At 43.1% G+C, this 26,513-nt stretch overlaps 1 protein-coding gene across 1 annotated transcript; it reads left to right on the top strand.

Annotated features, from left to right (window-relative positions):
* The first annotated feature begins 174 nt into the window (after positions 1-174).
* Positions 175-24,800, top strand: efcab7 (EF-hand calcium binding domain 7). The gene is made up of 14 exons (XM_064935938.1): positions 175-294; positions 487-632; positions 937-1,148; positions 5,796-5,882; positions 6,043-6,235; positions 7,728-7,849; positions 11,776-11,917; positions 13,834-13,943; positions 14,762-14,922; positions 15,422-15,555; positions 15,842-15,990; positions 16,216-16,425; positions 22,665-22,772; positions 24,141-24,800. Exons 2-14 carry the CDS (start codon positions 488-490, stop codon positions 24,219-24,221), a joined length of 1,854 nt encoding a protein of 617 aa, XP_064792010.1. The 5' UTR covers positions 175-294; position 487; the 3' UTR covers positions 24,222-24,800.
* The last annotated feature ends 1,713 nt before the right edge of the window (positions 24,801-26,513 follow it).

Raw genomic sequence — 26,513 nt, 5'->3', positions numbered from 1 at the left:
AACACGAAATTCTTATCTGCCGGTCATAATTACATCTCTTATCTTTAATATCAAAGTATTCGCATATAGTATTGATTTTTTTTTAAATGTATCATTAAATACACCTATTTTTAAATATATGTTTTAAATTATTGTTTTATTTAAATTATAAGTGAAAATATATGGGAACCTTTCACATTTCTTGTTCCTTCCGATGTCCTTTTCTCAGTGCGTCGCGAAATGTTTGTGTACATAGCAACTAAACTACCGTTATTTCTGGTCCAAACTGTTGGAAGCAGTCCTTTTTTCAACGAGGTAAACATCTGTACATATGAAGTGCGTTTTAGTTGTTGCTGGTCGACTTGAATTATTACGAACCACCATATTTGTTGAGAATCTGGATGCTGCTGTCAGTGCTGAGTTCTCTGTCTGGCTAAGTAAGCCGGTTAGCTAAAGTTCGATAGATAGATAGAAAACTAAACTCTGTGACTGACATATTTCCGACAGAATGTCTCTACAGGCATCTTCTCAGTCTATCGGGATGCAGAAATGTACTGATGAGGAAACGTTCTACATGCACTGCAGAGCTGCCTACCTGACTGTATTTAGGTCTAGTCTGGCCAGTATCAGCTCCAAACATCAGCTATGCCGTGGTAAGTAAACGTTCTCATCATTAGTCATTCGTTTTAGAATCAGATAGCAATCATTTGTGTAGCTGCTAGCGTGATACTGGCTGAAGTAGCAATTATCACGTTCACATACAGTCAGTAGCTAAGTAAATTATGCATATCAGTGAATTCTTCCACCACCTCATAATACTGCCTGCTTAGAATGTGAATAGGCTACATCTAGTGGAAGTTACACTCCACTAAATGTTGTAGCTACTGAACAACAAGCCATCATCATTGCCAACTGTTATGAAAATATGTCAATTCATTATTTTTCTATTTATCTTAGTTCTCCAGCAGGCAGGCAGAAATCCATCCCAGGCAACTCTCAACAAACACTGGACCCCAAGTACCACTAAGCTGAACTTTGATGATTTCTGTGAGATAGTGAAGAATGAGAGGCCGACAGAAGTGCACGAGTTGATGAGAGCTTTCAGAAAGATGGACATTAACGGAGATGGCTATATCTCACACAATGAACTACACATAGTCCTCACTTCAGTAAGTACTGCCTCATTGAAGTCATTCTACATCATCCAGATATTTCTAGGTACAGTATAGTACATTGAAATGAAAGTGTGATACATTGCAGATATGTACATGAATAGCTCCAATTTATACACCTTTCAAACCAAGATCTTTTCACGACAACTTTTTTGCGGCTTTTCTTTATATTTGAAAGATGTTGCCGGTATCAAAGCCTAAACTTGTATTTCCACAAACTGACCTTGTCATGGTTGTGGTAAAGTTCTGCCTACGCCTTAGTGTGAAATGTATCTGTAATGCTGAGGCGGCATTGACACACACTACGCTCTTAAGCTCTTGATGGTTGCTAGGCAGCGGCCATTACTACTATCCTCCTGGTAGTTCTAAACTTTGCAAGTGTAACAGTATTGCTTCCGTCCTTCTTCTCGCCCACACCTGGGCTCGAACCACATCAATAACTGCCTCCCACGAAGCATTGTTACCAATCGCTCCACAAAAGCCGAAGACCTTGCAAAGCAAGGGAAACAACTACTTCAAGGTCTCAGAGCAAGTGACTTCACCGATTGAAACGCTATTAGCACGTACCCCGCTAACTAGCTAGCCATTTCATACCGTTGACACGAGGCATGTCACCTCACCGATGCCTGCACTGTTTTCTTAACCACAACTTGATGGATCCATAAAGAATTACTGTGGTAAAAAATATCACCGAATTATGAAAATAAAGTAGGCTGATGCAATTGAAGGCATCAAATTGTTGCTTATACTGAAACTCCCAAAGTCATTGTTCTAATACATTTGAAGCAACTCACTGGGCAGACAATGGTTGGACCAACGTAGAATAGACGTTGAATTGACATCTATGCCCAGTGAGAATAGCCTACCTGCGTGTGGTCAACTATTTCCGCACCTTTTTATGCTTCTTTGAGACAAGCCTTGTGACTCATCTTGATAAATCAATCAATGTCTGATTTTTGTTACATTTATTTTTCTTCTTCACAGAATCTCAGTTTGGATATTGGTTAGGCTACATTTAGGCAGTGGAAATGTTAAATACAGTGCCTTGCGAAAGTATTCGGCCCCCTTGAACTTTGCGACCTTTTGCCACATTTCAGGCTTCAAACAATATATAAAACAGTTTTTTTTTGTGAAGAATTAACAACAAGTGGGACACAATCATGATGTGGAACGACATTTTATTGGATATTTCAAACTTTTTTAACAAATCAAAAACTGAAAAATTGGGCGTGCAAAATGATTCAGCCCCCTTAAGTTAATACTTTGAAGAGCCACCTTTTGCTGCGATTACAGCTGTAAGTCGCTTGGGGTATGTCTCTCTCAGTTTTGCACATCGAGAGACTGAAATGTTTTCCCATTCCTCCTTGCAAAACCGCTCGAGCTCAGTGAGGTTAGATGGAGAGCATTTGTGAAGAGCAGTTTTCAGTTCTTTCCACAGATTCTCGATTGGATTCAGGTCTGGACTTTGACTTGGCCATTCTAACACCTGGATATGTTTATTTTTGAACCATTCCATTGTAGATTTTGCTTTATGTTTTGGATCATTGTCTTGTTGGAAGACAAATCTCCGTCCCAGTCTCAGGTCTTTTGCAGACTCCATCAGGTTTTCTTCCAGAATGGTCCTGTATTTGGCTCCATCCATCTTCCCATCAATTTTAACCATCTTCCCTGTCCCTGCTGAAGAAAAGCAGGCCCAAACCAAGATGCTGCCACCACCATGTTTGACAGTGGGTATGGTGTGTTCAGGGTGATGAGCTGTGTTGCTTTTGGGCCAAACATAACGTTTTGCATTGTTGCCAAAAAGTTCAATTTTTGTTTCATCTGACCAGAGCACCTTCTTCCACATGTTTGGTGTGTCTCCCAGGTGGCTTGTGGCAAACTTTAAACAACACTTTTTATGGATATCTTTAAGAAATGGCTTTCTTCTTGCCACTCTTCCATAAAGGCCAGATTTGTGCAATATACGACTGATTGTTGTCCTATGGACAGTCTCCCACCTCAGCTGTAGATCTCTGCAGTTCATCCAGAGTGATCATGGGCCTCTTGGCTGCATCTCTGATCAGTCTTCTCCTTGTATGAGCTGAAAGTTTAGAGGGACGGCCAGGTCTTGGTAGATTTGCAGTGGTCTGATACTCCTTCCATTTCAATATTATCGCTTGCACAGTGCTCCTTGGGGTGTTTAAAGCTTGGGAAATCTTTTTGTATCCAAATCCGGCTTTAAACGTCTTCACAACAGTATCTCGGACCTGCCTGGTGTGTTCCTTGTTCTTCATGATGCTCTCTGCGCTTTTAACGGACCTCTGAGACTATCACAGTGCAGGTGCATTTATACGGAGACTTGATTACACACAGGTGGATTGTATTTATCATCATTAGTCATTTAGGTCAACATTGGATCATTCAGAGATCCTCACTGAACTTCTGGAGAGAGTTTGCTGCACTGAAAGTAAAGGGGCTGAATAATTTTGCACGCCCAATTTTTCAGTTTTTGATTTGTTAAAAAAGTTTGAAATATCCAATAAATGTCGTTCCACTTCATGATTGTGTCCCACTTGTTGTTGATTCTTCGCAAAAAAATACAGTTTTATATCTTTATGTTTGAAGCCTGAAATGTGGCAAAAGGTCGTTCAAGGGGGCCGAATACTTTCGCAAGACACTGTAATTTGAGATGAGTGCTGCTCATGATCATCTTCTCTAGTTGGTTCATTCATTAGCACAGAACAGAACATTTTGCCAGCATGTTGTGTAGCTTAACAAGTGGATTATTTTGCTCTTCACTCGCCGCTAAGTAACCTAGGCCTACTCCTGGTCAAAAGCCTGTGACTTGTCTTAATCAGTCAATGTGATTTTGTTTCTCTGAATCGTCGTTTGTATATTTGGTTAATTCTCTGGCTGGGCAAATCAGTGGAGGTGGTGAAGCTCGTCTATTTGTTTCCTCATCTATCACTGATCAGAAACATTTAGCATGCATTAATGTGGCTCATCTATCACTGACCAGAAACATTTAGCATGCATTAATGTGGCTCATCTATCACTGACCAGAAACATTTAGCATGCATTAATGTGGCTCATCTATCACTGACCAGAATCATTTAGCATGCATTAATGTGGCTCATCTATCACTGATCAGAAACATTTAGCATGCATTAATGTGGCTCATCTATCACTGATCAGAAACATTTAGCATGCATTAATGTGGCTCATCAATCACTGATCAGAATCATTTAGCATGCATTAATGTGGCTCATCAATCACTGATCAGAATCATTTAGCATGCATTAATGTGGCTCATCAATCACTGATCAGAAACATTTAGCATGCATTAATGTGGCTCATCTATCACTGATCAGAATCATTTAGCATGCATTAATGTGGCTCATCAATCACTGATCAGAAACATTTAGCATGCATTAATGTGGCTCATCTATCACTGATCAGAAACATTTAGCATGCATTAATGTGGCTCATCTATCACTGATCAGAAACATTTAGCATGCATTAATGTGGCTCATCTATCACTGATCAGAAACATTTAGCATGCATTAATGTGGCTCATCTATCACTGATCAGAAACATTTAGCATGCATTAATGTGGCTCATCAATCACTGATCAGAATCATTTAGCATGCATTAATGTGGCTCATCAATCACTGATCAGAAACATTTAGCATGCATTAATGTGGCTCATCTATCACTGATCAGAAACATTTAGCATGCATTAATGTGGCTCATCTATCACTGATCAGAAACATTTAGCATGCATTAATGTGGCCTAAATCAAGTGTAAACCTATTATTTTGCTTGATCGCGTATAGGCAACTTCAAAAGCCTGCGGAGGTTGTGAAATATAAACACGACACTCGCGTGCTTTTGAAAACATATAGATTGCTATTATTTTATATGGGTATCATGATGAAGATACTCTCATTGTAAAGTCCTGTGGCTGCTCCTAACAAAACGGAGGAAGGTTAGGAAAGACATTAAACGTGGATTTAAAAAAAATCATGGGCTTGCTTTTGGCTCTGTTTTCAAAATATCACTTTATCACTCAAAGCGGTTTCACACTTTGCCGTGATGCAAGTTGTGTGGGAAAAATATTTGGTGTATTTTTTTTTCTGTTTATATTTCATTGTACTCTTAATCTACTCTAAAATATATATGTTGAATGTGAACATCGTGCCTTGTCTGTGAACATAATAACTAATGATTTCATGTGGATGGCCATATAGCCTATAGGCTGCACAGACCAGCAACATCATTAAACTCAAAATATGCTGTTCTATTCTTTTTAAAATATATTGTATTAGTCTTAAAATGTTTATTAGGACCGAAAACAAATTAATAATGGATTTCTTTGTGATGGTGTATATTCAATGGATTTATTAATAAAATCGACGTCCACCCACATGGGCTCACGACTACCCCCACTCCTACAGTTACCGGCATGTGCACGGGAGATAGCAAAGGCGTGTCCCAAAAATAATGTAGTAAAAATGGGGCCGTATGAATTGGGTTCTAAAAAACAAGTCTGTCTGTAAAGGGTGTTAGGTCATCACAAGTTACTTACTTACACTGAGATCAAAGGCCCAATTGAGTCAATGGTATGTTGCTCAAAATTGATTATTGACTTTCTTGTTCTTCTAGAGAGGTGAAAAGATGGCTGCCAAGGAGGTGGATGCCATTTTTTCATTAGCTGATACCAACAAAGATGGCAAATTGGACTATGCCGAGGTGAGATTGGGATGAGAGTTTGCTATTTTTACCATACTTTTTCCTTGCCCTTTACTGTAGGCCTACATGTATTACTCTAATTGTACTCTTTAGCGTGCACTTTCATGTATTATACAGCCTTAACATAACAGCACTATATCATTGCCTGCTTTTGTCCCAGTTCTGCAGACTGTTGGAGTCCACGGCAGAGCAGTGTCAGATTGCAGCTCTGGAGAGACTGGAGGCTGATGCCAAGCTGAAGAGGCAGAACTTTGGCAACGAGTTAGACAGCCCTCCAAAGAGCTTAGCGTCCACCGCTGTGACTGTCCCCCAGCCACCTCACAAAACTGAGCCGGACATCACACTGAAGAAAGGTACTACAGATCTCTGGTAGAGGAGTGCTAGCCTAGAACAGTACTATGCATGTTTACACACACACACACGCACACACACGCGCACACACACACACACGCACACGCACACACACACAGCCTATAAGTGCTCTCTTCTGGAGTAGTGTTAAGGAATAAGTAATAGGCCTGTTATTGATTGATTTTCCTCCCCTGATGACAAATCACCTCATTAAGACACTCCATGGATCATCATCTCCACACCATTACACCAGTTTGTTTGTAGGGAGGGGATTCTAAAGCATTGTGATTTAGGTAATCATATCTTCCATTATGAGGTAGGTTAACAGAGGGAGGGTTGGGAGGGGGTGTGTGTGTAACGTCCCCCACTGAGAGACCCAGGGTAGACCTGGGTTCATATACTATTTGAAATAATTTAACTGGATGTGATTGAGTTTGCCTGGCATAATGGAACCAATAGAGACATTGCAAAACTGCAGACCCCGCCCATCTGGCGCTCCAGTCAGGCGTACGCGAACGCTAAAAGTATTTGAAAGATTTCAAATAGTATTTGAACCCAGGTCTGAGCTAGGGCCAGGCAGGGCGGGCCAGGGATGGGAAGATGGAGTGGGTTGCTTTAAGTGGTCAGTCTGTGTTCATGTTATTGATTGGGGAGATCCCTCAACTGCTCTCTGAGACCATGAGGGATTAAACAGTCATCTAGGGAAAGGCCTCTCTAACCAGAGCTGCAAAAATAAATGACTTGTGAGATACTGGCTGGATTATCCATCTATTGATTTATCTGTCCTTTACATGTTAACACGCTTCTGACACAGTTTGCGTGTTAACACGCTTCTGACAGTCTGCATGTGACCAAGGCCATGTGAGGCTTTTCTTGTGCTTCAAATGTTTTGACTGGTTATTTGGAGTTGATTTTTCACTGGTGTTGTTAGACTAGCTTCTTCTGACTAGAAGTCTTGTTTTACCCCCACATAAAACAGCTTGGTTAAATTTCAATTTCAACAATACATCATTGCCTCCGTTTTCCTAAACAGTTGTGATTTGGTCCTTTAAAATAGATCCCTGTGATTAATACACAGTAGATCTTTGACAAATACCTTAATAGTGGAGCCATTCATTTAACTGGTATGTTAAGACGGTATAGCGGATCACATTACTCTGCATCTCTCTTCGATGGTCTGAGAAACAATCAAGCCCTAGATTATTGAATTTATATTTCCTGTTTTTAATTAGCAATGGAGGGAAAGTTGTACAAGATAATGGATTGGAAGGACTGTGATTGCACAATTTGTAATTTAGAATGCCTCCACAAATGAATTAACTAACGTGTTTGAACTTGAGATCACGTCTCACATTTTAATGATGGTGCTTGAGTAGCTCGTATTTTTCAGGTGTCCTTGGCCCAAGGCTGGGTTTCTGGTGGGTTTCTTCGAGCTGGGTTTATCTGTTTAAGTTACAGATATGTTTCTCCTGTGTGTGTCTGTATGTCTCTTAGACAGCAGATCGTCGTCCCGGCCCTCCTCAGCTCGCAGTAGACGGTCGTCACTGTCTAACGCCATCACCATGGCAGCCAGCAACACTAAGAGCGTCAAGCTGGCAGAGCCCACATCTATACAGGTACTACAGCCCTGGAACAGTCTGGACTCACATGTACATCGATCACACACTGGGTTATGGTTAACCTGTCTGTTTTCTCTGACAGAAATAATGTGGCTTAATAATTAATTGTCCGAGAGACGGTTGGGACGATGTATATACAGTGCCTTGCGAAAGTATTCTGCCCCCTTGAACTTTGCGACCTTTTGCCACATTTCAGTCTTCAAACATAAAGATATAAAACTGTATTTTTTTGTGAAGAATCTACAACAAGTGGGACACAATCATGAAGTGGAACGACATTTATTGGATATTTCAAACTTTTTTAACAAATCAAAACCTGAAAAATTGGGTGTGCAAAATTATTCAGCCCCTTTACTTTCAATGCAGCAAACTCTCTCCAGAAGTTCAGTGAGGATCTCTGAATGATCCAATGTTGACCTAAATGACTAATGATGATAAATACAATCCACCTGTGTGTAATCAAGTCTCCGTATAAATGCACCTGCACTGTGATAGTCTCAGAGGTCCGTTAAAAGCGCAGAGAGCATCATGAAGAACAAGGAACACACCAGGCAGGTCCGAGATACTGTTGTGAAGAAGTTTAAAGCCGGATTTGGATACAAAAAGATTTCCCAAGCTTTAAACATCCCAAGGAGCACTGTGCAAGCGATAATATTGAAATGGAAGGAGTATCAGACCACTGCAAATCTACCAAGACCTGGTCGTCCCTCTAAACTTTCAGCTCATACAAGGAGAAGACTGATCAGAGATGCAGCCAAGAGGCCCATGATCACTCTGGATGAACTGCAGAGATCTACAGCTGAGGTGGGAGACTCTGTCCATAGGACAACAATCAGTCGTATATTGCACAAATCTGGCCTTTATGGAAGAGTGGCAAGAAGAAAGCCATTTCTTAAAGATATCCATAAAAAGTGTTGTTTAAAGTTTGCCACAAGCCACCTGGGAGACACACCAAACATGTGGAAGAAGGTGCTCTGGTCAGATGAAACCAAAATTGAACTTTTTGGCAACAATGTAAAACGTTATGTTTGGCGTAAAAGCAACACAGGTCATCACCCTGACCACACCATCCCCACTGTCAAACATGGTGGTGGCAGCATCTTGGTTTGGGCCTGCTTTTCTTCTGCAGGGACAGGGAAGATGGTTAAAATTGATGGGAAGATGCATGGAGCCAAATACAGGACCATTCTGGAAGAAAACCTGATGGAGTCTGCAAAAGACCTGAGACTGGGACGGAGATTTGTCTTCCAACAAGACAATGATCCAAAACATAAAGCAAAATCTACAATGGAATGGTTCAAAAATAAACATATCCAGGTGTTAGAAAGGCCCAGTCAAAGTCCAGACCTGAATCCCAATCGAGAATCTGTGGAAAGAATTGAAAACTGCTGTTCACAAATGCTCTCCATCCAACCTCAAACATACAAACAGCTCGAGCTGTTTTGCAAGGAGGAATGGGAAAAAATGTCAGTCTCTCGATGTGCAAAACTGATAGAGACATACCCCAAGCGACTTACAGCTGTAATCGCAGCAAAAGGTGGCGCTACAAAGTATTAACTTAAGGGGGCTGAATAATTTTGCACGCCCAATTTTTCAGTTTTTGATTTGTTAAAAAAGTTTGAAATATCCAATAAATGTCGTTCCACTTCATGATTGTGTCCCACTTGTTGTTGATTCTTCACAAAAAAATACAGTTTTATATCTTTATGTTTGAAGCCTGAAATGTGGCAAAAGGTCGCAAAGTTCAAGGGGGCCGAATACTTTCGCAAGGCACTGTACATACTACCGTTCAAAAGTTTGAGGTCACTTAGAAATGTCTGTGTTTTTGAAATAAAAGCACCTTTTCTGTCCATTAAAATAACATCAAATTGAGTGGTTAGAGCGTTGGACTAGTAACCGGAAGGTTGCAAGTTCAAACCCCCGAGCTGACAAGGTACAAATCTGTCGTTGTGCCCCTGCTGTTAACCCACTGTTCCTAGGCCGTCATTGAAAATAAGAATTTGTTCTTAACTGACTTGCCTGGTTAAATAAAGGTAAAATAAAATAAAAAAAATGTTAATGTTGTAAATGACTATTGAAGCTGGAAACGGCAGATTTTTAATGGAATACAAAGGTGTAGAGAGGCGCATTATCAATTTGTTATTTTCATGGACAAATAATGTGCTTTTCTTTCAAAAACAAGGACATTTCTAAGTGACCCCAAACTTTTGAACGGTAGTGTAACTGCAGTTAGACCAAGATCGGGGTCTTTTGTCTTTGAGTTCTCCTGAGTTCCTCATTGTGCACCCATTAGGCCTACCCACTAATATCGGAGCAGAGCAAGGATCCACCTTAGGTCCCTTCAGTAACGGCCCTGAAGTTCATTGCTCTGCTCTGGTGTTAGTCCACTAGTAGATATCAGGGCCTGGGGCCAGGCAGCATTGCTGTTGCTGTTTTGTTGTCGTTGTGTGATGCTCTTTGGTGGCAAATTTACTCTGGGTCAGTCGATAAGTATAGAGTGTTGGTATTGATCCCATTCACTTTGTTTGCACTCTTTTTGACTTCACCGTGGCTCGTTTTCTTTACTGCAACACAACAAAAGAGAGAAAAACAATAGCTGTGCTCCCTGAACCTTCCTGACCAGAGGAGTGTAATTGGAAAGTGCCAGATGTAGGAGAAGGTTAAACAATGTGTGTCTGGAGATTACCTGCTGGAAGGTCCTCATTGTACAGTATGTTGCTCCAGGCCTGTTCTGGGTTGATCGTTGGGAATGGGTAAGGCTGTCTAGGAGCCATGTCTTAGGGCAAGGTAAGAATGTGTTTTAAAGGGAGGCAAGAAACCTTGTGGCCCTCAGAGGCCATGTAAATTAGGACAGGGGCCAGAGTAGAGTGACTGAGTGACAGGGGCCTGTATTGGGCTGAAGCTGATCTCTCTCTGTGGGGGGAATGATTTCAGACTCCTTAAAGTAGTGGACGTGACATGCGCCCGGGGCAGGTGGCCTGATTTGATATTGGGACTTCTATGGTTTGATCCGCTGTATGTTTTACAACCTAACATAAATACTTTGAGGAAATAGCTTTGGTTTTAAGAGCTGACTTTTTTTCCTGTCCAGACACAGTTTGTTTGTTTCTTTAACTTGGTGATTGACAGGTCACCTAAAAAGATGCCATTCCAGACTGTAAGGACCACCAGCAGTTGTGTTTCATTGAATGTGTCTTCTATGGGTTAGGAATGAGAGAGCTTTTATGCTGTACATATCTGCATCTGGGATGGATGTTTGTGCTCTCTTTCAAATTACACAATTTCCCAAATATTAGGCCAACAATGTTGTGTGTTTAAATGTACTTGTCGAATAAAGGTGATTCTGATCACAGTTGTAATAGAGATTTAAAAAGCAGGCGGGAACAAAAAATGGAATTCATAAACATTGTTCAATAATTACGTTATGTTTTGGGAGGACAACTATTTAAACTATTTTGAGAAAATATATATATCAAAGCAATGCAATTTTCCAATAATCTGGCCCATTAGATGATGCCTTTGTTTTCAAGCTATTGTCTCCATGCTGCCATCTGGTGGTTGTATTTGGTGGTCTACTTGTTTGTGTTGGGTACTGAACCAAGGTGCGGAAGCATAACATTATGAATATGCTCTCTGAATTAGCATACTTAATGTGGGGCCATCATGCCCATTTATATCTGTCTGTTTAACTGATTTCCAAGTGAGTTATCATTTAATATTTGTGACAAATTCAACATGATGCATCCCTTTAATATTTACTTCTCAGGGTATCGGTTTCCTCTTGTTTTGAAACCACCTGCACTAATGCATTGTTCAAGGATTGTAGGCCGTTCTGTGAGCTTTTCATACATTATGTCAGTTAAAAGGCCCACTGGGATATTAAAGCAGTTTTTGATAATAAAAAAACGTCTCCCCTTTGCCAGGACTGGCATCACACTTGTATGAAGGGCAGTTTCTTCCTTGAGGAGGATGGAGGCATCACGTCCCTGCAATACCGTCTCACCGTCCCCCAGACAGCCACCGTCTACCTCACCATCAGACCTCTCAACCTTAGCCAGAGACTTGGTAAGTCTACCTCACCATCAGATTCTCAACCTTAGCCAGAGACTTGGTAAGTCTACCTCACCATCAGACTCTCAACCTTACCTAGAGACTTGGTAAGTCTACCTCACCATCAGACCTCTCAACCTTAGCCAGAGACTTGGTAAGTCAACCTCACCATCAGACTCTCAACCTTAGCCATTAGGCCTATGGACTTTTTTGTTTTTTTTAAATCAGTAAAAAATGTGTTGAACAATAAAATCCCCACTCGTGGTCTTAAATTCAACAGGTTTTTGACAGTATGGATCACAATACCATGGAGGAGTTTAGAAGAGAGACACTCCCTCAAACTTGTATTCCATAGGCTAGGATCCACGTGGACCGCTGGGATCCGCGCAACTATGCTGCCTTTGCATGAGCTTACTGTCCACTGGTCGCAAAAAACAAGGATTTATAGGCAGCTTAAACTTCCTCAATTCAACCATTATTGGGTTAAAATACACATATGACCACAATCTGTAAGGCCCAAATAGCTAAATGAGTGAGCAACAGTTTGATTCACATGTTTTATTTCTTTTTTATTTCACCTTTATTTAACTAGGCAAGTCAGTTAAGAACAAATTCTTATTTTCAATGACGGTCTACCCCAGCCAAACCCTAACCTGGACAACGCTGGGCCAATTGTGCGCCACCATATGGGACTCCCAATTACGGCTGGTTGTGATACAGCCTGGAATCGAACCGGGTCTGTAGTGACGCCTCTAGCACTGAGATGCAGTGCCTTAGACTGATGCGCCACTCGGGAGCACCACATCATTGCGCTATGTAGATACTGTATCAATAATAAGTGATATCCAGATCACCTGTCAGCTACACCACTGCTGTCGTCCATGCCTCCAAGCGTTTATTCAAATTGGATGTATGATCTTTGGATGCCGCCAGCAGTTGCACCATTGGAAGACGTAGCTTGGACTGTAGCCTGCAAATCCAGCTCTTTTCCCGTAATCTATCAAACGCATTCTGTGTGTCATCATAGTGGTCTATGACTTGTGGTCAGCTCTTTTCCCGTGATCTATCAAACGCATTCTGTGTGTCATCATAGTGGTCTATGACTTGTGGTCAGCTCTTTTCCCGTGATCTATCAAACGCATTCTGTGTGTCATCATAGTGGTCTATGACTTGTGGTCAGCTCATTTTCCCATGATCTATCAAACGCATTCTGTGTGTCATCATAGTGGTCTATGACTTGTGGTCAGCTCTTTTCCCGTGATCTATCAAACGCATTCTGTGTGTCATCATAGTGGTCTATGACTTGTGGTCAGCTCTTTTCCCGTGATCTATCAAACGCATTCTGTGTGTCATCATAGTGGTCTATGACTTGTGGTCAGCTCTTTTCCCGTGATCTATCAACTTGTGGTCAGCTCTCCTGATTTCCCATTCTGTGTGGTCATTCTCCCCGTGATCTATCAATATGACTGGTCAGCTCTTTTCCCGTGATCTATGCATTCTGTGTGTCATCATAGTGGTCTATGACATGTGGTCAGCTCTTTTCCCGTGATCTATCAAACGCATTCTGTGTGTCATCATAGTGGTCTATGACTTGTGGTCAGCTCTTTTCCCGTGATCTATCAAACGCATTCTGTGTGTCATCATAGTGGTCTATGACTTGTGGTCAGACTCGCTTCGGCGGAACAAACTTAAACTTGTGCCTTTTTTCAATGCTGATTTGAATGTCATTGAGAATAGAAAGGTGTCATAAATGTTATTTTCGCAAACATCCTTTCTGAATTTAAAAGTAATCCTAGATATTTTACCTGGTAACGGATTACAGTTAGTTTTATTGTAATCCGTTACTCCCCAACCCTGACCATCAGACCCCCCCCAATGTTTTGCTATTTGCAATTGAGGACTGGAATGTAACTTTTTTTCCTGTTTCTTAGAAAAGCCCTCATCCTGGATGTCGGTGGACACAGCTGTCTTTGTGGTGTCAGGAAAAGACACTAAAGAGGACTCCACTTTGGTGTGTTTCACTGAGTCAAGAGACAAAGAGGTCAGTCCTTAATTATTGTAAATGTCATGCATGATGACCATTTTCAAATGAAACAACCTCCAATTTAGAGAGCGAGAGATTTGTAGTAGAGATCTTCATGGGTCCGGGTCGACTCGATTGGATTCGGGTCTGAAATTCTAACTTGTTCCTCTGGTCCGGGACGTGTCCTGTTTGATTATGGACCACGGTTCTGCATAGCATATTTATTTTACTCTAACAAGGTGAATTTATTGACTTCTAGAAGGCCTAGCCAGCTTGACTGATGAACATACTTTTTTTTTGTCACTCCGGGCCAATCGAGTCTGGTCGAGACCCAGATCCGTTAGGGTCTAATTGTCCTCCGGCCTGTCCGGGTGCAACTTTTTGGACCTGTGAAAACCTCTAATTTGAATTATAAACTGGTTGGTTTGAGCCCAGAATGCTGATTGGCTGACAGCCATGGTATATTAGACCGTATACCACGGGTATGACAAAACATTTATTTTTTCTGCTCTAATTACATTGGTCACCAGTTTATAATAGCAACAAGGCACCTCAGAGGTTTGTGGTATATGGTTTATATACCACGGCTAAGGGCTGTGTCCAGGCACAGCCCTTAGTGATGCGTCGTGCCTAAAATCAGCCCTTAGTCGTGGTATATTGGCCATATATCACACACACCCCCTCATGCCTATTGCTTAGTATGAGAATAGTCTTTCAAACTGTCTCTTTCAAATGTTTACTGACCTCTAGTGGCCAGCTGTGATACCGTTCATCTCCAGTGATTGTGTACAAAACTTAAATTGAAAACCCTAACAAACAATTGTTCCTGAAAACAGAAGTGTTGCTGGAAGGGGGAGCTGAGTGCTGGTACCTACTGCCTCCTTCCCTTCACCACGAGCTGTAGGCTGAGGAAGAGAACCAGGAAGAGTGTGTCTAAACCTGTCACGCTGGTCAACAGGACTGACACTGGGGAGCTGGACCTCACTAGGGACTTCAGGTGATTTATACACCCCTAACTGTTACACACCTGCTAGAAATGATGAGGAGTAATATTATACAGTATTAACACCAGTATCACTATATTTATTCCATTGCATAATGAAAACACTTGAAGCAGACAACTCTTTGGTCCTTTAAAAACTTGCTGTATGTAAAGTATTGTGTGTTATAGGTTAGAAAATAAATCGATGTGACTCTGGATGACAACATAATGATGTTTGTTTCCAACATTAGGGCTGTTTTAAATCCGCTTCATGTTTTGTTTCCTTGCCACGATACTAATAAGTATAGCAGTACTGGTATCGTCCTGGCCCTAGGAGTTGCCCTGTACAATGTGAACCTTAAATTCATTATCAATGGCAAAATATTTATATTATTGTGAAAGGTGCCAGATGTTGTGTATTAATGTCCACAGTACATATCAAATGTGCCGCTCTATATCTGTGAAGAGGATTCAGACAGGAGCTGACCTGGACAATGCTTCCTTCCTACCACAGGGGGGCGCTGTCTGATATCTTTGAGGTGATAGACCTGGATGGGAACGGCCTCCTCAGTCTGGAGGAGTACAACTTCTTTGAGCTCAGGACCAGTGGAGAGAACTGTGATGAGGAAGCATGGGCTGTCTGCAAAGGTGAAATATACCTGATCTATACAAATGGATAACATAGTAGACTGCTATCAAATGCCACCAGGTCATGTGTTGTTCCAGCTTCGTGCTGATCGTGTTTTCTTTAAACAATACTTTGGCTAGAGTCAAACCAGGCTGTTTTGAAAATGAAATGATTATTGTTTAGATTGAGTCTGATGGCAGTTTGACTCTGGCTTAAAGAACACACTACCTGTCCGGTGTATTAGTTGAATTTGGTTCAATTGATTCTTCAAGTGGTTCATGAGTCCTCTATGTGACTCCCTCCCAGAGAACTTTGACACCCGGAAGAACCAGCTCAGTCGTCAGGGCTTCATGGAGCTCAACCTGATGGAGGCCAGCGAGAGGGGGGGAGACCCCACAGACCTCTGGGTAACGCTGGAGGCCATGGGCTACAACCGCAATCTGGAGATGGTGGAGGTGGGTCCTAGTGCTAGACCCACACACACACACACCCACACACACTGTTCCTTTGTGTGTATTAACTGCTGGTAGTAGCAGCACACAGAGCAGTAGCACTCAGCACTACCATAGCACATCAAATATCAGACCAATACATACCTCCATTGAATCATCACAAATTGACTAACAATATTGTCTAACAAGTGCGGCATAAATAAATCCATCCTTCCCATCCTCCCCTAGGCATGTCCGTTCCTGATAGATGTTTACTGTGAGGAGGGTCAGTGTACTCTGCAGCCGGTCAGTCTGGAGTCAGGCCACAGGATCCTGAACACAGCCCTGCAGAGGTCCATCACGGCCAGGTCAGAGGTCAAAACCCTCAGGGGTCAGGAGAACGTCCTGGTCTACACCTACAGAGGAGAACACAGGATCTCTACCGTCATCGCCAACAAGGTGAAGGACTAGAATAAATACTATTGGATTTTTTTTGCATTGTGTTTTCAGAGGTTTTACTGAGCCAACAAGATGATCAGCCACTGGAGGGGATGTTCTGTATTTACTCTGATGATTGTGGGGCTCTATGGGGTGGCAGGTTGCCTAGTGGTTAGAGTGCTGGGCCAGTAACCGAAAGGTTGCAAGATCGAATCCCCGAGCTGACAAGGTAAAAATCTGGTGTTCTGCCCCTGAACAAGGCAGTTAACCCACTGTTCCTAGGCCGTCATTAAGAATTTGTTCTTAACTGACTTGCCTAGTTAAATAAAGGTAAAATAAATTGTGATTCCTTCATATTTTTGATACACACTAGCCTGTTGAAGAAAAAAACATGGAGGTATCTTCATTTATCTGATCCGCTTTCAACCAAGTCTGTTGTTACATATTTCTGTATGTAAATTTGACCTGAAGGGAATTCTTTACAAGCCTACTACACTGGCTCTGATAGCCGTCGGTGTGGCTAGGCTTGCGAACTATTACGGACTGCTAAGGGAAACCAGGCCGCGAGCTGCTCAGTGACGTGAGCCAACCAGACAGGCTAAATGCCTTTTATGCACTATATCTCTTAACACAATGATGAAAATAAGCATGGCCTCTAAACCTTTAAGCTGCATACTGGACCCTATTCCAACTAAACTACTGAAAGAGCTGCTTCCTGTGCTTGGCCCTCCTATGTTGCACATAATAAACGGCTCTCTATCCACCGGATGTGTACCAAACTCACTAAAAGTGGCAGTACAAAAGCCTCTCTTGAAAAAGCCAAACCTTGACCCAGAAAATATAAAAAACTATCGGCCTATATCGAATCTTCTATTCCTCTCAAAATGTTTAGAAAGGGCTGTTGCGCAGCAACTCACTGCCTTCCTGAAGACAAACAATGTATACGAAATGCTTCAGTCTGGTTTTAGACCCCATCATAGCACTGAGACTGCACTTGTGAAGGTGGTAAATTACCTTTTAATAGCATCAGACTGAGGCTCTGCATCTGTCCTTGTGATCCTAGACCATAGTGCTGCTTTTGATACCATCGATCACCACATTCTTTTGGAGAGATTGGAAACCCAAATTGGTCTACACGGACAAGTTCTGTGCTGGTTTAGATCTTATCTGTCGGAAAGATATCAGTTTGTCTCTGTGAATGGTTTGTCCTCTGACAAATCAACTGTACATTTCGGTGTTCCTCAAGGTTCCCTTTTTAGGACCACTATTGTTTTCACTATATATTTTACCTCTTGGGGGATGTCATTCAAAAACATAATGTTAACTTTCACTGCTATGCGGATGACACACAGCTGTACATTTCAAGGAAACATGGTGAAGCCCCAAAATTGCCCTCACTAGAAGCCTGTGTTTCAGACATAAGGAAGTGGATGGCTGCAAACTTTCTACTTTTAAACTCGGACAAAACAGAGATGCTTGTTCTAGGTCCCAATAAACAAAGAGATCTTCTGTTGAATCCGACAATTAATCTTGATGGTTGTACAGTCATCTCAAATAAAACTGAAGGACCTCTGTGTTACTCTGGACCCTGATCTCTCTTTTGACGAACATATCAAAAATATTTCAAGGACAGCTTTTTTCCATCTACGCAAACACTGCAAAAATCAGAAACTTTCTGTCCAAAAATGATGCAGAAAAATGAATCCATGCTTTTGTTATTTCTAGGTTAGACTACTTCAATGCTCTACTTTCCGGCTACCCGGATAACGCACTAAATCAACTTCAGTTAGTGCTAAATGCGGCTGCTAGAATCCTGACTAGAACCAAAAAATTTGATCATATTACTCCAGTGCTAGCCTCTCTACACTGGCTTCCTGTTAAGGCAAGGGCTGATTTCAAGGTTTTACGGCTAACCTACAAAGCATTACATGGGCTTGCTCCTACCTATCTTTCTGATTTGGTCCTGCCGTACATACGTACGCTACGGTCACAAGACGCAGGCCTCCTAATTGTCCCTAGAATTTCTAAGCAAACAGCTGGATGCAAGGCTTTCTCATATCGAGCTCCGTTTTTATGGAATGGTCTGCCTACCCATGTGAGAGACGCAGAATTTGTCTCAACCTTTAAGTCTTTACTTAAGACTCATCTCTTCAGTGGGTCATATGATTGAGTGTAGTCTGGCACATGAGTGTGAAGGTGAACGGAAAGGCTCTGGAGCAACGAACCGCCCTTGCTGTCTCTGCCTGGCCGGTTCCCTTCTTTCCGCTGGGATTCTCTGCCTCTAACCCTATTACAGGGGCTGAGTCACTGGCTTACTGGTGCTCTTTCATGCCGCCCTAGGAAGGGTGCGTCACTTGAGTGGGTTGAGTCACTGACGTGATCTTCCTGTCTGGGTTGGCACCCCCTCTTGGGTTGTGCTGTGGCGGAGATCTTTGTGGGCTATACTCGGCCTTGTCTCAGGATGGTAAGTTGGTGGTTGAAGATATCCCTCTAGTGGTGTGGGGGCTGTGCTTAGGCAAAGTGGGTGGGGGGGGGTTATATCCTTCCTGTTGGGCCCTGTCTGGGGGTATCATTGAATGGGGCCACAGTGTCTCCTGACCACTTCTGTCTCAGCCTCCAGTATTTATGCTGCAGTAGTTTGTGTCGGGGGGCTAGGGTCAGTTTGTTATATCTGGAGTACTTCTCCTGTCTTATCCGGTGTCCTGTGTGAATTTAAGTATGCTCTCTCTAATTCTCTCTTTCTCTCGGAGGACCTGAGCCCTAGGACCATGCCTCAGGACTACCTGGCATGATGACTCCTTACTGTCCCCAGTCCACCTGGCCCTGCTGCTGCTCCAGTTTCAACTGTTCTGCATGCGGCTATGGAATCCTGACCTGTTCAGCTGGATGTACTACCTGTCCCAGACCTGCTGTTTTCAACTCTCTAGACACAGCAGGAGTGGTAGAGATACTCTAATGATCAGCTATGAAAAGCCAACTGACATTTACTCCTGAGATGATGACTTGCTGCACCCTCGACAACTACTGTGATTATTATTATTTGACCATGCTGGTCATTTATGAACATTTGAACATCTTGGCCATGTTCTGTTATAATCTCCACCTGGCACAGCCAGAAGAGGACTGGCCACCCCTCATAGCCTGGTTCCTCTCTAGGTTTCTTCCTAGGTTTTGGCCTTTCTAGGGAGTTTTTCCTAGCCATTGTGCTTCTACACCTCCATTGCTTGCTGTTTGGAGTTTTAGGCTGGGTTTCTGTACAGCACTTTGAGATATCAGCTGATGTACGAAGGGCTATATAAATACATTTGATTTGATTTATGCTTGCTTCGAGGCAAGCATCACTGACGCATGCATGAGAGCACCAGCTGTTCCGGACGACTGTGTTATCACGCTCTCCATAGCCGATGTGAGGAAGACCTTTAAACAGGTCGACATTCACAAGGCCACGGGGCCAGACGGATTACCAGGACGTGTACTCCGAGCATGCGCGGACCAACTAGCAAAAGTGTCTTCACTGACATTTTCAACCTGCCCCTGAACGAGTCTGTAATACCTAGATGTTTCAAGCAGACCACCATAGTCCCTGTGCCCAAGAAAGTGAAGGTAACCTGCCAAAATGTCTACCGCCCCGTAGCACTCACGTCGGTAGCCATGAAGTTCTTTGAAAGACTGGTCATGGCTCACATCAATATCATCATCCCGGAAATCCAAGGCCCACTCCAATTTGCATACCGCCACAACAATTCCACAGATGACACAATCTCAATCGCACTCCACACTGCACTTTCCCACCTGGACAAATGGAACACCTATGTGAGAATGTTGTTCATTGACTACAGCTCAGCGTTCAACACCATAGTGCCCACAAAGCTCATCACTGAGCTAAGGACCCTGGGACTAAACACCTCCCTCTGCAACTGGATCCTGGACTTCCTGACAGGCCGTCTCCAGGCGGTAAGGGTAGGCAACAGCACATCTGCCACGCTAATCTTCAACACGGGGGCCCCTTAGTGGTGTGTGCTTAGTCCCCTCCTGTACTCCCTGTTCAGCTACGACTGCTTGGCCAAGCACAACTCCAACACCATTAAGTTTACTGATGACACAATGGTGGTAGGCCTGATCACCGACAACAATGAGACAGCCTATAGGGAGGAGGTCAGAGACCTGGCAGTGTGGTGTCAGGACAACAACCTCTCCCTCAATGTGAGCAAGACAAAGGAGGTGATCGTGGACTACAGGAAAAGGAGGGCCGAACACGCCCCCATTCACATCGACAGAGCTGTAGTGGAAAGGGTCGAGGGTTTCCACATCACCAACAAACTATCATGGTCCAAACACACCCAGACAGTCGTGAAGAGGTCACTGCAATGCCTTTTCCCCCTCAGGAGACTGAAAAGATTTTGCATGGGTCTCCATATCCTCAAAAAGTTCTGCAGCTGCATCATTGAGAGCATCTTGACCAGTTGCATCACCGCCTGGTATAGCAACTTCTCGGAATCCAACCGTAAAGCGCTACAGAAGGTAGTGTATACGTCCCAGTACATCACATCCATCCAGGACCTAGATACTAGGTGGTGTCAGAGGAAGGCCCAAAGAATTGTCAGACTCCAGTTACCCAAGTCATAGACTTCTCTCTGCTACCGCACGGCAAGTGGTACCGGAGTGCCAAGTCTAGGTCCAAAAGGCCCATATCCCCAAGCCATAAATAAGACTGCTGAACAATTAAATAAATGCCCGCCCCCTTTGTTTTTACACTGCTGCTACTCGCTGTTTATTATCTATGCATAGTCACTTTACCCCAACCTACATGTACAAATTACCTTGACTAACCTGTACCCCAGCACATTGACTCGGCACCGGTACCCCCTGTATATAGCCTCGTTATTGTTATTTTACTGTGTTACTTTAAAAAAAAATTTTTTTACTTTCGTTTATTTAGTAAATATTTTCTTAACTGCATTGTTGGTTAAGGGCTTGTAAGGAAGCATTTCATGCTAAGGTCTGCTGCACCTGTTGTATTTGGCGCATGTAACAAATAACATTTGATTTGAGAAATGTGTGTACATTAGACCTCCAACATTGCTGCTAGTCTAGAACTGTTGAGGAGTGAGTCCATTATCACATAATGCTGTAATTGATATGCAGCTTACGCCTCCATTCACATGGCAACAAGATCCACACTGTGAGCATTTATGGTCACATATAGTGGGCAGAATAGTTTATGTGTGGAGCATTAAAACCATTTGAGTGCTGCAGTTTCTTTTTGATTTAGTAGACTGTTTTTCTCCATGTACCTGGTGATACTATACTGTAGGAGGTATGTGTTATACTTTTTCAAATTAGCTTAATAGTGAAAGCAGCCAGCAGTGAAGGGTCTGGGTGGAGGGTTTAGTAAGGAAATACTGTAGCCAGCAGTGAAGGGTCTGGGTGGAGGGTTTAGTAAGGAAATACTGTAGCCAGCAGTGAAGGGTCTGGGTGGAGGGTTTAGTAAGGAAATACTGTAGCCAGCAGTGAAGGGTCTGGGTGGAGGGTTTAGTAAGGAAATACTGTAGCCAGCAGTGAAGGGTCTGGGTGGAGGGTTTAGTAAGGAAATACTGTAGCCAGCAGTGAAGGGTCTGGGTGGAGGGTTTAGTAATGAAATACTGTAGCCAGCAGTGAAGGGTCTGGGTGGAGGGTTTAGTAAGGAAATACTGTAGCCAGCAGTGAAGGGTCTGGGTGGAGGGTTTAGTAAGGAAATACTGTAGCCAGCAGTGAAGGGTCTGGGTGGAGGGTTTAGTAAGGAAATACTGTAGCCAGCAGTGAAGGGTCTGGGTGGAGGGTTTAGTAAGGAAATACTGTAGCCAGCAGTGAAGGGTCTGGGTGGAGGGTTTAGTAAGGAAATACTGTAGCCAGCAGTGAAGGGTCTGGGTGGAGGGTTTAGTAAGGAAATACTGTAGCCAGCAGTGAAGGGTCTGGGTGGAGGGTTTAGTAAGGAAATACTGTAGCAAGCTTGGTATCACAGCTCGTAAAGGAAATGGAGCAATCCATATGCATGGTTAAATGAACTCGTTTGAATTGTCCACCTACTTAGGCTACCACCAGCCCATTTCCCCAGACGTTGGGCCATCATGTTAACCTGGTTAAACCAGACTAAACGCTGCACTCGCAATGGGCTAAAGACTCAGACTCATTGTCAGTCTGACTTGACCACGCGACCATGACATTACCTATTGTTCTTTATGTAACAGTTCATGTAAAATCTCCCCTCTATACTATTGCAGACCAACCAGAAGGTGACGGTGCACGTGAACAACGAGCAGAATAAGAACTGCAGCAGCAGCAGAGGGATGAGTGTGTTCGCTGTGGAGGTCCCTGCTAGAACCAAGATGGTGAGATACTGTACTCACAGAACACACTGTCCCATAGGACGGAGGTTGAGCTGTCTCCTATTCTTTCTTCTGCTTGATTCAGCAAAATGTTAAAGTTTATCATTATTTTTACGCTTCATAGTTTGTGGGATGTACACTACATGACCAAAAGTATGTGGACACCTACTCGTTTAACATCTAATTGCAAAATCATGGGCATTAATATGGAGTTGGTCCCACCTTTGCTGCAATAGCAGCCTCCATTCTTCTGGGAAGGCTTTCCACTAGATGTTGGAACATTACTGTGGGGACTTGCTTCCATTCAGTCACAAGAGCATTAGTGAGGTCGGGCACGGATGTTGGGCAATTAGGCCTGGCTCGCATTTGGCGTTCCAATTCATCCCAAAGGTGTTCGATGGGGTTGAGGTCAGGGCTCTGTGCAGGCCAGTCAAGTTCTTCCACACCGATCTCGACAAACCACTTCTGTATGGACCTCGCTTTGTGCACGTGGGCATTGTCATGCTGAAACAGGAAATGGCCTTCCCCAAACTGTTGCCACAAGGCTGGAAGCACAGAATCATCTAGAATGTAATTGTATGCTGTAGCATTAAGATTTCCCTTTACTGGAACTAAGGGGCCTAGCCCGAACCATGAAAAACAGCCCCTGACCATTATTCATCCTCCACCACCTTTACAGTTGGCACTATGCATTCGGGCAGATTTGTCTGTCAGACTGCCAGATGATGAAGCGTGAATCATTTATCCAGAAAACGTGTTTCCACTGCTCCAGAGTCCAATAGTGGCGAGCTTTACACCACTCCAGCCGACGCTTGGCATCATAGGCTTGTGTACGGCTGCTTGGCCATGGAAACCCATTTCATGAAGCCTAGACGTTTACACTTCACAATAACAGTACTTACCGTTGACCGGGGCAGCTCTAGCAGAGCAGAAATTTGACGAACTGACTTGTTGGAAAGGTGGTATCCTATGACGGTGCCAGGCTGAAATTCCCTGAGCTCTTCAGTAAGGCCATTCTACTGCCAATGTTTGTCTATGGAGATCGCATGGCTATGTGCTCGATTTTATACACCTGTCAGCAACGGGTGTGGCTGAAATAGCCGAATCCACTCATTTGAATGGGTGTCCACATACATTTGTGTATATATAGTGTATGTTAAATAGACAGATTTGACCTCCATTGAGCAGTTAATGCTCTATTTCTCCTGTTGTGTAACATATGTTGATGGGTGTAAAGGAGAGATCAACCACACTTGCTCTCTCTTAAGAGGAAACAGAAGCAACACGTTACTTCAAGAAGCATTCAAGTTTCTTAATGGGGCAAGTGTAATAATGTTTTTCACTTTAAAGGGTCTTTGTCATGTCTCTCAGGTGTGCCAGCATGTCCTGCCCATCAACGAGCACCAGGAGTGGACCTACAGCTGTGTGGAGAGCATTATACCATGCCAGTGAAACAGTGATAAGACAGCAACCCTAATATTACCATGGTACTTTATAAAACATACTAATAGAAAAGGGACAGTGGGCCAAAAGCTATGGCATCAGGGAAAACTTTATAAAACATACTAATAGAAAAGGGACAGTGGGCCAAAAGCTATTTATAGCCAACGGGAAACTGAATTAATGAATAATACTATATGTATGTAATATGTAACATGTGCCTTTGTGATAGTGGTGTGTACTTGTGTTTTTCCATGGGGTTGTATGAAATTATGTTGATTTTGAAAAATCTTTAATGGAAATGGAACTATAATAGAGATACTGTAGATGATACTGAACTAATATTTGCACTGATTTATAATATTTTTAACACTCAATTTTCATTGTACTGTGACTCCTATAATAATGTGTATAATTTTGCAATAGTACATAGTTTTATCACATGCCTTTATATACAAATATGATGTGCATTGTAACGTGTTTAATAAGTGTGCTCAAGTGTCATGTTTGCAAACAATATGCTATATAACAATATTACATTATTACGTATGTCTGTTAAAACTAAAAAAATAAATCTCAAATTTAAAATAATGGAGTAACTTGTAGACATTGTGAGATGCCTTGTTCACCACACTGCTCTGGAGCCTTGTTCACCACACTGCTCTGGAGCCTTGTTCACCACACTGCTCTGGAGCCTTGTTCACCACACTGCTCTGGAGCCTTGTTCACCACACTGCTCTGGAGCCTTGTTCACCACACTGCTCTGGAGCCTTGTTCTCCACACTGCTCTGGAGCCTTGTTCACCACACTGCTCTAGAGCCTTGTTCACCACACTGCTCTGGAGCCTTATTCACCACACTGCTCTGGAGCCTTGTTCACCACACTGCTCTGGAGCCTTGTTCACCACACTACTCTGGAGCCTTGTTCACCACACTGCTCTGGAGCCTTGTTCACCACACTGCTCTGGAGCCTTATTCACCACACTGCTCTGGAGCCTTGTTCACCACACTGCTCTGGAGCCTTGTTCACCACACTGCTCTGGAGCCTTGTTCACCACACTGCTCTGGAGCCTTGTTCACCACACTGCTCTGGAGCCTTGTTCACCACACTGCTCTGGAGCCTTATTCACCACACTGCTCTGGAGCCTTATTCACCACACTGCTCTGGTGCCTTGTTCACCACACTGCTCTGGAGCCTTGTTCACCACACTGCTCTGGAGCCTTGTTCTCCACACTGCTCTGGAGCCTTGTTCACCACACTGCTCTAGAGCCTTGTTCACCACACTGCTCTGGTGCCTTGTTCTTGCACCATTTTCACACTACTGAGCACTGGCCTGGTTACACATCCACCATAGCTGCTGGAACCATGTTTCAAAGAATAATGTGAAAAGAAAATAGCACAGAACGGTTCAGGTTGTCTTGATAGTGCAACAAGGGTGTGAGAGCCCTGTGAGAGTTGCCTGGCAGTCAGACACGCCTGTATGCTCTTCCTTAGGCCTCAACGTTTGACACTGCTGATCAGAGTTGTACTGCACAGGCCTAGTTGCTCTAATCATGCTGGAAAGGCCAGCACAGTACAGTTCAGGTTTGGATGATAATTTGATAAGGGTGGCTGTGAGAGCCCTGCTGCTGCTTGGCCTGCCTAGCAGTCGGATACATTCCTGTGCTCTTCACTGAGGCCTGCACTTTATTCTCCTTTAGCGCTGAGCACAGTCTTCTTGACCTCCTATTAATAGCTTGCAGGCCATTACTTTGCCCTTTGACTTTTTTTCTACTGTAACTGTAGAACTCACCGGTAAATGTCACATGATGTGAGCTGTATTTAATCTGCTGAGTGCCACTCCACTCTTCCTTTCTCACTACCAAATGTTTAGTAACGCTTTACCTCACAGTCCTCTTTTAGCTGGAACAGTGATGGCACTGCGGTAGTAATGCATGCTCTCTGGTAGGCCTTCTTGCCTGGTATCAAACCTTAATTAACCAAGTGGCTCTGGTTTCAGTTAATCCCCAAGAAAGCAATTATGTCATTACTAATGTGTAATGTCTGAGGTAATACCTTGTTAATAATGGGCTGTGAATGAAAGAGTTTCAGAAAGTGTAGCAACCACTCTGAGCAGTTAAATGTCACAATGGGCTAATGCCTTCTACATACATGTTCATTTAGACTGTCACGACTTCCGCCCTTCTCCTTGTTCGGGCGGCGATCGGCGGTCGTCGTCACCTGCTTTCTAGCTGCCACCGATCTACGTTTATTTGTTTTGTCTTGATTGTACACACCTGGTTCCCATTACGTTAATATTTATTC

This window comes from Oncorhynchus masou, chromosome 24 (assembly GCF_036934945.1).
Source record: "Oncorhynchus masou masou isolate Uvic2021 chromosome 24, UVic_Omas_1.1, whole genome shotgun sequence".
In the NCBI taxonomy this organism is placed as follows: Eukaryota; Metazoa; Chordata; class Actinopteri; order Salmoniformes; family Salmonidae; genus Oncorhynchus; species Oncorhynchus masou.
This window is presented reverse-complemented; position numbering and strand designations above follow the sequence as displayed.

What these genes read in the sequence shown, in the direction of transcription:
- efcab7 (XM_064935938.1), top strand. Translation starts at nt 488, where the DNA reads ATGTCTCTACAGGCATCTTCTCAGTCTATCGGGATGCAGAAATGTACT. An exon ending in CTGAGTCAAGAGACAAAGAG is followed by an intron (nt 13,944 to 14,761) that starts GTCAGTCCTTAA and finishes TCCTGAAAACAG; the next exon opens with AAGTGTTGCTGGAAGGGGGA. An exon ending in GCAATCTGGAGATGGTGGAG is followed by an intron (nt 15,991 to 16,215) that starts GTGGGTCCTAGT and finishes ATCCTCCCCTAG; the next exon opens with GCATGTCCGTTCCTGATAGA.